This window comes from Odocoileus virginianus, chromosome 22, assembly GCF_023699985.2.
Source record: "Odocoileus virginianus isolate 20LAN1187 ecotype Illinois chromosome 22, Ovbor_1.2, whole genome shotgun sequence".
Classification (NCBI taxonomy): Eukaryota; Metazoa; Chordata; class Mammalia; order Artiodactyla; family Cervidae; genus Odocoileus; species Odocoileus virginianus.
This window is the reverse complement of record NC_069695.1, coordinates 24,699,132-24,711,815: the sequence shown is the minus strand read 5'-3', so window position 1 is coordinate 24,711,815 and position 12,684 is coordinate 24,699,132. Positions and strand designations below refer to the sequence as shown.

The following is a 12,684-nucleotide window of genomic DNA, read 5'->3' as shown; positions in this document are numbered from 1 at the left end:
ACAGGGGAGCCTGGTGGGCTATGGTCCGTGGGGGTCTCAAAGAGTCGGACATGACTGAGCAGCTGAGCAAAGCAAGAGAAAAAAAAAACAAATAAAGCTCTTACCAAAAAAAAAGAAAGAAAGAAAAAACCCAAACCCAAAGTGGAAAACAAAACCCACCATGACGCAATAAGGCATTTTAACACTTACACCAAAAGCCAGCAGGCCTCAAAGCCCTACTGCTCAGCATCTATGCAGGTGACTGGCGGGGAAGTTCCAGGGCCCCTTCCAGTCTCCAGAGAGGCCCCGCAATGGTGTGTTGGTGACGCTGAACTACTTGTCTCAGAGAAGGTCTCCCAAATAAGCTCCAGGCACTCTGAAACCTGGGGGCCTGGACAGAGCCTTGCAAGGGAGGGGCCCTTGGACTCAAACCTGCTTTAGCTTCTCAATAAATCCACCTGCAGACAGGTAAGTAAGTGCCCACATCACCCAGACAGCTTCCAACGAAAAGGAAATAAGGAGGGAAAGCACAATCCAATCTCACGGAAGGCTGGGTTAATCTTCCTTTTATTGCTTTCTATTCCCTCCTGCTCAGCATCTCACACTGGCCTGAAAAATTAAGTTCTAAGATATATTCCCATAAACCTGGGGAGATGCTGAGATGGGAGGAGGGGCTTTTCAGGGAGTCTTTAGAATGTAATATAAGAACAGGTAGTATATCACAGAGGTCAAGCCAAGGGATGTCCTCTTGAGATGCAAATATGCTAAGTCACTCAGTTGTGTCCAATTCTGCGACCCCATGGACTGTAGCCCGCCAGCCTCCTCTGTCCATGGGATTCTCCAGGCAGAAATACTGGAGTGGGTTGCCATTTCCTCCTCCAGCGGGGAATCTTCCCAATTCACGAATCGAATCCACGTCTCTTGCATCTCCTGCATTGGCAGGTGGATTCTTTACCACTAGTGCCACCTGGGAAGCCCCTGAGATGTAAATACCTACAGATATCATAAAGGTTCTGAGTCGGCATTCTTTCTGATGTCAGAACAGTTCATGAGAGCTACCTTCCTGAGAGACTAAGATCCAGAAGTCCATTCACAGAACATTAATTTTGTTGGCTTTATCTCAGTCAGCTCTTTCACTCACTCTCTCCTCTGAATTGCTCTCCACACCCATAAAGAGGAAAAAAAAAAAAAGCCCACTACCAACTTGGCTGCCAGGTTCTAATGATAAATAACCGTTGTCAAGTGAAATGTAAATTATAGGCCAGGAGGCGCATAGGGCAGGAAGCACCGGTTTGGGGAGCCGGGGTGGAGGGCTCTGGCCCTCCCTCTCCTCATTGAGAAACCACCACGAACCTGCTTATAGCCAGCAGACTCCACAGGCTTGCTTGCTTTCTTTGTTTATGAGCAAACTTTGTTTTATATTGCAGTATAGCCAAATAAAAATACTGTGATAGTTTCAGGTGAGGACAAACAGACTCAGCCATCATGTACACATATCCATTCTCCTTCAACAAATTTTCATGTTCTGGAGTCACCTTCTAGAAACTTTAAGGCCAAAACCCAGGGACAGCTGCAATCTGATTTCCATACCTGCCCCAGGAAGGTTTTTTTTTTTTTTGGTTCAAACTTCTTTGCCCTTTCACAGTGGCAAGTACTGGGAGTGACTTGCTTGGATCAAAGTTAAAAAATACAACTATAACTAGGAATGCAAGGCTGGCTTCAAAGGATTCCTCTTAAACTTTGTAAATAACAGCCTTCTTTCTCAGCCTCAGGGAACGTTCATCTCTGGAACCCTCCCACTTTGAGTCCCACTGGTGGTGATGAGTGGCCCTTTTATCATCTATGGAGAACAAATGTGAACCTTCACCTACACCCTGGTTGGTAGACGTTACCTCCACTATGACTCAGAAAGCCCACTCCCAGGTAGTTACGCAAGAGAAATGAAAATGTACATCCACAGAAAGGCTTGTATGGGAATGTTCATAGTAGCAAGATTCATAATATCCCTAAATGTAAATAATGCAAGTGTCCATCAAAAGCAGAATGGACAAATAAGTGATGGTCTATCCATATAATGGAACCCTACTCAGCGATTAAAGAAAAACAAACTGCTTATTCATGAAACATGAGTGAATCTCACAGATATCAGTTGTGTGAATGAAGACAGATTTTTAAAAAAGCACATACTGATAGGACACGATTCCGTTCCTATGAAGTTCCAGGAGAGGCAAAACCAACTCTGGTGACAGAAGTCAGAATGGCAGGTGTCTTTGTTGGGAGCAGGTATGATGCAGAACAGGATGGAAAGGAGAGAAGTTTCTTTTTTAAAAAATTTAATTAAAATTTAAAACATTTTTTGGCCACACTGCATAGCTGGATCTTAGTTCCCTGACTGGGGGTTAAACCCATGTCCCCTGCATTGGAAGCACAGAGTCTTAACCACTGGGCCACCAGGGAAATCCTGAGGGAACTTTCTAAATGAACAGATGTGGTCAGAGTGGAGGATAGAAAATTCATGGAACTATACACTTTCAATGGATACATTTGATTAAAATTATATCTTAATATGAAAAGAGAAAAACAATGACTGCTGCAGGATTTGATGGGGTAAAAGGGCTAGCTCGTCGCTATAAAGGTGGCTTGATTCTGTAGAGGCCACACCAACACCTCAGACCCTGAAATTCCACAGGTATAGGACCACCTCAAAACCCGGAACAGTCCCTGGTTCCTAAACCTGGGCCCCTGTTGAGCTGACTAAACTTAAAACTGCCCCGGGGGCCTAGCGGGGACAGGCCTAGGGTGGCAGGACCGCAGAGGCCTTGGAGGCTGATTATTTAGGGAGGTGGGTGGTTTTGCTCAGACTGTGAGGGACTTGCTAGTCCCTTCCCCAAACTCCACAGCTGGGAGCCAGGGAGCGGGGCCCAGGGGCTGGGCTCACAGGACTTACGTCTGCCTGCAGGGGGCGCCCTGCCAATCACGAGGGGTCACTTGGTGGCAGGAACGCTCCAGGCTGTGTCAGTTCTTCCTGCCCACCTACAGACAGGTGCCCCACGCCCTCAAAGAGGGCCCTCAGCAGCCTGGATCAGGTAACCCTGTAGCTCCTTCTGTCCACCTTGGTGCGGATGTGCTCAGCTGCTTCAGTCATGTTCAACTCTTTGCGACTCCATGGACTGTAGCCTGCCAGGCTCCTCTGTCCATGGGAATCTCCAGGCAAGAATACTGGAGGGGGTTGCCATTTCCTCCTCCAAGGATCTTCCAGACTCAGAGATCTAACTTGCATCTCTCACGTCTCCTGAATTGGTAGGTGGGTTCTTTACCTTTAGCGCCACCATCCACCTTGGTAGTCGGCACCTATTAACCAGCGTAGCTCTCTGTGTATGGGGTCAAGTTAGTGGAGTGAACTTGTCAGGATCATCAGTCTATTGACTTCCTCATGTGTGTGCCTGTGGGTGTGCACGTGTGTGTTAAGGGTGGCAACTGGTACTGTTCAAAATACCCATTTGACACAAGGTCAACCTCTCGCACACCTCAGGCTGTGGCATGTGGGGCCTCCCTCCCAAGGCCCAGCAGGCCAGCTCCTTCCCTCACCTCAGCGTTCACTTTTGATCCACTTCCTCAGGGCAGCCTTTCTGGAAGCCTACGTTCAAGCCCTGACTTGCCCTGACTTGCCCTGTCAGTCATTTCCCACCACTTTTCTAAGATGATTCTCTCCTCGCCCTCCTCACTACAGTGACTTGTCTGACTTCTCCATTCACTCTAAGGTCAAGGAGAATGGGGGCGGTGGCTGGACACATTCTATACCTGTTACCCAACACACAAAATAAAACGAGCAAACCAAAACCCAACTCCTTCTCCTGCAAGTTCAATGCAAAAATTCTGAGTCTAGCAAACCTAGAATTCATGTCTACTAGAGAGGAAGTCTCTTGGGAGCCAGGGTTCTTTATAACCCTCCACATGCACGTCAGGGTGCAAAGTAGATGTGCCATATTTTATTAAAGATATTATCAATATCTGTGGCCAGATCAGAAAGATATATAGGTCTTATGAAACTGACCAGGCAAGTGCAGCTCATGAGCAATTTCATTCCCTAAAAAAATGGACGGTTACAGGAAGCACAGGCTACAGACTCAATGTGGTGAACTGAAAAATGACCCACTTGGGATCATAAAATGAGGGTTAGGACATATTAATATATGCTGACCTGGCAGGTCATCTAAAACACTGTCCAGGAGAGGGGAAATGATCTGTGTGCACAGGTGTGCCCGCATAGACTGTAGCCCAGAACCTCAAAGCTCACAATTAAAGCATTTAAAGAAAAACAAAAAATCAGAACCACACTGGCCAGACACCAGACCTATAAAAGTAAAATTTGCTCAGTCGTGACCAACTCTTTGGGCCCCATGGACTGTAGCCCACTAGGCTCCTTTGTCCATGGGAATCTCCAGGCAAGAATACTGGAGTGGGCTGCTATTCTCTTCTCCAGGGGATCTTCCTGACCCAGGAATTAAACCCGGGTCTCCTGCACTGCAGGCAGATTCTTTACCATCTGGGCTTTACAGGGAAGCCCAGACCTATAAAAGGAGTGAAAGTCACCCAGTCGTGTCCTACTGTTTGTGACCCCATGGACTATACAGTTCATGGAATTCTCCAGGCCAGAATACTGGAGTGGGTTGCCATTCCTTTCTCCAGGGATCTTCCCAACTCAGGGATGGAACCCAGGTTTCTCGCATGCAATTTCTTTACTGTCTAAGCCAACAGGTCATATGAAAAAAATAATCATACATGGCCCTGGCTTTGCCTTTTGTGTTAAGAGTTGGAGAATAAGGATGGGAGAGAGGAGCCAGTGTAATTTTAAACAAGATGCCTTTGGCAACTCATCCTGGCTCAGTGTAGCATTTTAGAATGATCTCTGAGCTATTTGCCAAATTATTAATACAAGAGAATCTATGTTGAAAGTATCAATGCGGGCTTGAGTTCTGCCTGGTGCTTTTCTGACGTCAGCTACTTGCCAGATGCTGGCCAGATGGACAGGCTGGGGGTGGGGTGAGGGTGGGGGCTTCCGCTGCTAACGATAAGCTTAACAGCGAGTGCATGGACTGGGGTCTGACTCTGGCCTCTGCAGACATAACAGCCTAGAACAGAGAAAGGATCTTCTGCCCACTCCTGGGGCCAGGGTTTCTGACATCAGGCCAGGCTGGAGGGGAGAAGGGAACCAGAGCTGGATGTTTTTAGCTATACCTGCCCATCTGAGCCTGGCAGGGGGTGGTGGGGGTATCCCGGGTCTGTGATCTCTACCTGGAGGTGCATGTGGCAGGCCTGGCATGGGCGAAGGTTCCCACAAAGCCCGGCTCCCCTCCTCCTGCAATACCCTGGGCTCTGCCCACCTCTGAGTCAGGGCAAGCCTGCCCACTGAAAGCACACGGGACCCCGTCAGGCCCCATAGGTGTCTGGAGACCCAGCGGCCACTGTGGTGGGAAACGGTGGTCAGCCAAGAGCAGAAAGCGAATCACCCAAAGGGAAAAACAGGAAGAGCCCGTGAAACAAAAACAGCAAGGAAAGGTTTTGCATTTAACACCCACATTGTCCTACTTTCACTTTCCCAGGAGATGATTCTGTCATCCGGAGTCCGGTGCCAAATGTTTGCTCAGAGGGCGGACAGTGGCCCATGGTCACCAAGGAACCCCAGCGAGCTGAACTTGAACTCAGCGCTACTAGTGATGGGCAGGACTGCTCGTCCCCTACCCACTGAGGTCCATGGACATGCGACCTCAGAGGTGCGGTTCCACCGTGAGCTGGCAGCATTCACACGCACGGGCCACTCAGCCATCTCACACCCTCTGAAGTGCTGTACCTGGGCCAGGTGGCTGGAAGAATCCTGGATATGACACATGTGCTGGTCCTTCCCTGATCGACCCCCCCAGGGCAAGCCGGGGCAGGGGGTGTCATCGAGAAGAACCAGGTGGAGCAGTGTTTGAAAGCCCCAACCCCAGGAAGAACCACCACCACCGTCCACAGGGACAGCATGGCACCTCCGAGGTCCCTGAGGAGGCTGAGGGGCTCAGCGCCCTGACCATCCCTCCACCACCACTCACCATGTACGAAGGGAAGATGAGAACTCGCTTGTGCTTGCCACAAGGCCACTGGGGGTCATCCAGGAGATTCGGGTCGTAGTCCATAAAGTCTCCCAGGTCGCTACCTGAGGATCAACGCAAAATGATAATTAGGGCCTTGACCTCCCGAAGCAGAAGTGGCTGGGCGAATGCCTGGTCCAAAGTTCGATGGTAGAAAGGCTGGTTTCAGGTTTCCGAGCCCAGTCACATCGCTCGCTCTGACCATCAGTAGATGTCTCTGCATGCCAATGAAGTGTGTCCCACCCGTGTGCCCACCGCCCCTCCCTGCCCTGGGCAAAGGAGTTCGTCAAACACTTTACATTCTGACATTTTTTCCATTAAAAAAAAAAATTAATCTCCTTGACCTGGCAAAGCACAAAATCTCATAAGCATGAACGTTGCTATGAACACTCACAGACTACAAAACAAGGCACAGAAATGGCTCACTTTCTAAACGTACAGATCGAACGAGCCTCAAGTTGTTGCATGTGAGTAGCATGTTCGGTGTGAATAATTGTGGGCAGGCTCTGGGGGTCTGAATGCACACAAACCAGAGCAGATACCAGTGCAAACAGCAGTCAGTGACTGGAGGAGGCCGAACAGCACCTGGACGGGCCTGAGGAACTTCACGCTCACCTGGAATTTCTCTGAGAGTGGAAAGAATCCTGCCTCATAAAGCATTTTTCTCCCTGTGTCAATTCCCACAAAGGCTTGTACAGGAGAAGCGGAGTCTTCCGTCAGCGGCTGAGTAAGCTCACCTGCTGTGAGAGTCACTAATGGAGTTTTCACACCTGCCTGCTCATTTATGGTCCAATTATTTGAAGAAAGCCAACTTGAAAAAAACATTTATTTGGCTGCACCAGGTCTTAGTTGCGACTTACAGGATCTTTAAATTGCAGCATGTGGGATCTAGTTCCCTGATCAAGGATCAAACCTGGGAGGGCAGAGTCTTAGCCACTGGACCACCAGGAAAGGCCTGAAAGGCCAAACTTGAGCACTAGGAGAATGTAGGTAAGAAGCAGGTAAGTGGAGAGATGAGGAGCTGAGAGGCAGAAAGAAGCCAGGGAGCCAGGCCTCTCTACAAGGTGGTCTGGTCGTAGAAGCTTAGGGGCTGGCGACTAAGGTTTCTCATTAGAGAAACTGCCCTGTGGCCTGGTCATAAGCCTGCCCATCTACCAATGCACACAAGGAGACCCAATCCATGCTGTCCATTGAGGCACCTCCTGCAGCCAGACCCCAGCTTACCCGTGTCGAGGCTCCCCTGGGTGCTGCTCGCCCGGCCGATGGAGAGGCTGCGGTGGCTCAGGGTACGGAGCTGGGAGAAGGAGGACGTGGAGTCTAAGGTGTTTCTCCGTGTTCCGAAGGCATTCGTGGGCAACAGAAACTGGGTGTAAGAAACAGTCTAAAAGATGAAGACAAAAACAGGCAGTGATTAACCCCCGGCAATGAAGGAGACGACAGATGAGATGGTTGGATGGCATCACTGACTCGATGGACATGAGTTTGAGCAAGCTCCAGGAGTTGGTGATGGACAGAAGCCTGGTGTGCTGCAGTCCATGGGGTCGCAAAGAGTCGAACATGACTGACTGAACTGAACTGACTGTGAGGTTTGCATTCTGACCAAGCTGCGTTGCCACGCCAAGTTCAGGTCAACATTCTCATAGCTGGGCAATTCTAAAATCCAAGATCTGAAAAATGAAATTTGTTTTTGCACATGTTTGTGCCAAAACCTAAACTGGACTGACTTGAGGCCATCCTAGTTTTAATTTATCCCACTTAGCGTGAATATTCATGTGATATTCGTGTGTCTGAGAGATACTTGTGTGTCTGATCGCAAGGGACCATCTCTAAAGCTGCTGGGATGTTTTCTAACTCAGAAGGCATATGTCGCAGTGCTTTGTTTAATCCACCACGGGTAGAATTCCAGAAGATCAGGCCCCAAGAGTCTCTAATGAGGGCTCTGCCCTCCCTCGTTTCCCTGGCAGATGCTGTATCTATGGTGCTCATCTCATTCCACCCTCCCTCCATCCCCTGTGAACACTCAGTCCTCAGGAATGAAGCTGCAACACGTGTTTTTCTTTTCACCTGCTTGGCAGAGACGTGGCTCATGACGCCAGTCGGAGGCAGCGCGGGTGCTGTGTGTTAAGTCGTTTCAGTCGTGTCTGACTCTTTGTGACCCAGCCGACTGCAGCCCGCCAGGCAAGAATACTGGAGTGGGTTGCCATGCCCTCCCCCAGGGGATCTTCGCCCCCCAGGGATAGAACTCATGTTTCCTTCATTACAGGTGGGCTCTTTACCACTCAGTCACTGGGGAAGTCTGGAAAGCCCCTAAACACTGTCTAGTAGTGGGATTGCTACTCACCACACTTAATACATGTTCAACCACCCGCCACTCCTCCAGGCACACACATGTGTGTGTATGCAAGATAAAGCAGTTTCCCCTCACTCAGTTTGTTACTCATGGTCCAAAAAGACTACATGGAAAATTCTAGAAATAATTCCTCAGCTTTAAATTGTGAGTCAGTCAGAGCAGTATGATGAAATCTAGTGCCATCCCGCCCAGCACATGAACCATCCCTTTGTCCGGCGATCCCACCCCTTAGTCATGGAGTAGCCGTTTTGGTTATCAGATGGATTATTGTGGTATCACAGGGCTTGTGCTCGAGCATTATTTTACTTACTAATGGCCCCAAAGCACAAAGTAGTGACAAAGTACAATTCGGATAGTCTCTTACTGTGCCTAATTTAAAAAGTAAACGTTATTAGCGGTATGTACGTATAAGTAAAAGCGTTAACATATATAGGGTTCTGCCCTACCCAAGGTTTTAGGCATCCACTGGGGGTTCTTGGAACATATCCCCCGAGGACAAGACTGGGTAACTGGACTAGTCAGGATGGGCATTCACGGAGAAACAGTTGGCCAGCTATGTAACCCATCTGCACACCTGGACAGGGGGCTTCCCTGGTGGCTCAGACGGTGAAGAATCTGCCTGCAATGTGGGAGACCCAGGTTCGATCCCTGGGTCAGGAAGATACCCTGGAGAAGGGCACGGCAATCCACTCCAGTAGTCTGGCCTGGAGAATCCCATGGACAGAGGAGCCTGGTGGGCTACAGTCGATGGGGGTCGCAAAGAGTAGGACATGGCTGAGCGACTAACCCTTCCTTCTGGACTGGCGTCACTCATGCACCCAGGTTGTGTCCCACGTCAGGTTTTCCAGCCTAAGGGTGGTTCATGGTCCATCACGGCCTCTGCTTTCTGGCCTTTGTGGTGTCTGTTGCACAAGCCAGAGGTCTGGGAGCCACGTGGCCTTACCTTCCCGTCGGCACCCAGCTCCACGCCTTCCAGGCCGATGATCTCTTTCAGGCTCACGGCTCCTGCTGATTGTCTCCCTCCATCCAGCTTCAAATCTCTGCAGGGACAAGCCAAGGATAAAGATGCTTCTGTTTGCACCCAAAGGAGCCACGGAGATGTTTACTATTGGAACACCAGAGTCACTCTCACAATAATGATGGAGGAGGTCCCGCCGTGCCTGACGGGATCTTCTCTGTCCTTCTTTCGGGGCTTCTTGGTAGTTCCACCCACTTTGACATAATGAAATTCAACTGAACAGAGAGCCTGAAGATGAGAGGCAGGCTCAGTAGCCAGTAGATTACCAAAGTCCCTTCCCGCTCAGCAAGGCCGTTGGCTCTTAAATGGCCAGACTAACAGGAAGCCAGGGGAGGTCACCTCTCCTTGCCACTCCCTTATTAGACAGGAGGAAGAAATTCTTACCCAAACAGTTCTCAGCTTTATTACTAGTAATGAAGGAACTAATGCCACAACAGCCGCCCCAGCTACCTTACTGGGCCACTCAGACAATGACTATCTCTATAAAAGAATAATGTCCAGTACTACCAGCAGGGTCTTCCATGTTGCTCAAACGGTAAAGAATCTGCCTGCAATGCAAGAGGCCCGGGTTCGATTCCTGGGTCAGGAAGATCCTCTGGAGAAGGGAATGGCAGTCCACTCCAGCATTCTTGCCTGGAAAATCCCAAGGACAGAGGAGCCTGGCAGCCTACAGTCCATTGGATCGCAAAGAGTCGGATATGACTGAGCGACTAACACTACGACCACTACTAACAGCAAGCACTTCCTAATTTACTTTCACATATCCTCCTTTTCATTCTTTAAGATTACCCTATTGGACATGCGTTGCTATTGTTCCATTTCACAGATGAGAAAAATGAGGTCCAGTGCAAGTAACCGGCTCACCAAGGTCCCCACCGACAGTGGGCTGTAGACCCTGGTTTTGTATCCAGTGCAACATTTCATGCAGCATTCTTCCCTGGGTCTGGCTGTGGCTCTGCTCGCGGGTAACTATTCACATTTTCAAGGTCAATCCCCCTCCTTACAGGAGCTCTCAGACTTTCACTGCATATTAGAATCGCCTGGGATCTTTGACAAACTACAGGCACATCTCAGAGATTCTGCAGGTTCAGTTCCAGATGTCCCCAGCAACACAAATATTGCAACAAAGCAAGTCACACAAATTGTTCAGTCTTCCACTGCATATAAAAGTTATGTTTGCACTTTAGTCTATGAAGTTTGCAATAGCATTATGTCTAAAAAAAAATGTACAAGCCTTAATTAAAAAAATACTGCTAACAAGTGCTAACCATCATCTGACAATGCAGACTGCCACAAACCTTCAATCCATAAAAGGAAAAAAAAAAAAGCAGTGTCTGTGAAGCACAATAAAGCGAGGTGTGCCTGTATGATGTCTGGCCCGCGTCCCCAGATGTTCATTCTGATTCAGTTGAATGGGGCGTAACCTGGTCGGCTTGAGTTTTAAATACTCCCAGGTGATTCGGATTGGAACTGAGTTTGGAAGCTCCCTCTTCCAGCTGGGCTCCACACGCAGCCTTGTTAGTCTAAGCCGCCCCAGGCCGGCAGCATTCGTGCCTTGTGGCCCGGAGGGAACCGCCACACTCTGAGACGTCTCCTACAACCTAAGCAAGAATAAACACCATGTAAAGGCCAGACTCTCCAGGCCAAAGGTGACAGAATCACTGGAGGAGAGAACGAGAGCCCGGTGTGTGGTGAGGAAGAAAGACAAGAGGCTGTCCCTCCCACCTTCCAGGAGGGAAAAAAAAGTATCTTTTCACTGTGTTGAGCAATCATCCTTGTCTATGGGCGTTCCAGGCATGGACTGGCACCCTAATCCTATCTGATTGATGACAGTTTTCAAAAGAAACACCCAAGACCTGTACCTAGGAAGTACTGCACTTTCTAAGGTATTCTCCTTGGGAGGCCATGGTTCTGCCAGATCAAAGGGTCTCTGTAGCCCCTTTTGGAATCAACACTAACATCATGCAGAAAGAAAAAAACAACCAACCCATCCCAGTCTTCAAACTTTATACTTATATATATAGTGCATGTGTATGTATGTGTGCATGCATATATATATGTTAGTGTTAGTCGCTCAGTTATGTCCCACTCTGCGACCCAATGGTCTGTAGCCCACCAGGCTCCTCTGCCCATGGAACTGTCTAGGCAAGAATACTGGAGTGGGTTGCCATTTCCTTCTCCAGGGGATCTTCTTGATCTGGGGATAGAACTCAGGTCTCCCGCATTGCAGGCAGATTCTTTACTGTCTGAACCACCAGGGAAGCCCATTGAAAGACCCCCAAATATTCTGAGTCATAGAAGTGACTGAGCTCTGGGGAAGTGTCTGAGTCCACCTCGGGTGCCTCCTCTGCTGAGGACCACACTCTCCCTGAGGGCTCTGAGGGTCCAGCTGATTTAAGTCACATCACCTTATGAATATGCCACGCCAACAGAGAGCCCCGCTTCCCAGTTATTGACCTCAAATCCAAAGCGGGAAGGATCAGGTGGGCTGGAGCAGAGCAGGGCTCAGCAAGACCACGAGAACCTCAGGTTCCCCGGAGACTATGCGAGGTTGCCTTGCTTCCTATGTGAGCCACCGGGGGCGACTCTCAGAAAAATTCCTCAAGCAATTAAGGACAAAGACGATGACTGAATAAGGGCCCTAAAAAGGGAAATGCCTTCACAGCAAGCACCAGAACAAGAGGCAAAAATAGCTGTGGTGGGAAAGGATGGAGTGGCCCAGCGGTGGAAGACCAGGAGGTGAGCTGGCACAAAGAAGCAGAACCCGTATTTTGTTAAAGGACCCACAACACGCTTCCTCAGACTTACTGCTTTCCCAAAGTCTAACCCAGCAAGCATGTGCCTCAAATTCCAGCTCCTAGACAACTGCCTCCTTGTTTCCACTTCACCCAGATGGAGAATGTTCCTTAGGACTGAAACGAATACAAGAGCAGGAAATATCTTTATGGGATGAGAAGATTAAAAGAACTAAGGCGTATTCAGATAGTTCCCTATTAAGAGTGCTCCTGGACACGGACGTAGAGAATAGACATATGGACACGGTGGTGGGGGTGGGGAGGAAGGAGAGCGTGGGATGATGGAGAGAGGAGCAAGGAAACATACATTACCATATGTAAAATAGGCAGCCAATAAGAACGTGCTATATGACTCAGGGAACTCAAAGTGAGGTTCTGTAAAGACCTAAAGGGTTGAGGTGGGGAGGGAGG

General features: G+C 49.2%; 1 protein-coding gene across 2 annotated transcripts in view; it reads right to left on the bottom strand.

Moving 5' to 3' along the window:
* CABLES1 (Cdk5 and Abl enzyme substrate 1) overlaps positions 1-12,684 on the bottom strand; it is a 101,450-nt gene that overhangs the window by 11,409 nt on the left and 77,357 nt on the right. For both annotated transcript variants that reach the window (XM_020881758.2, XM_070452738.1), the window contains 3 exons: positions 9,404-9,500; positions 7,335-7,491; positions 6,072-6,175 (listed from right to left, as the gene is read on the bottom strand). In XM_020881758.2, coding sequence (XP_020737417.2) covers positions 6,072-6,175; positions 7,335-7,491; positions 9,404-9,500 — 358 coding nt within the window. The remainder of the gene's footprint in view (positions 1-6,071; positions 6,176-7,334; positions 7,492-9,403; positions 9,501-12,684) is intronic.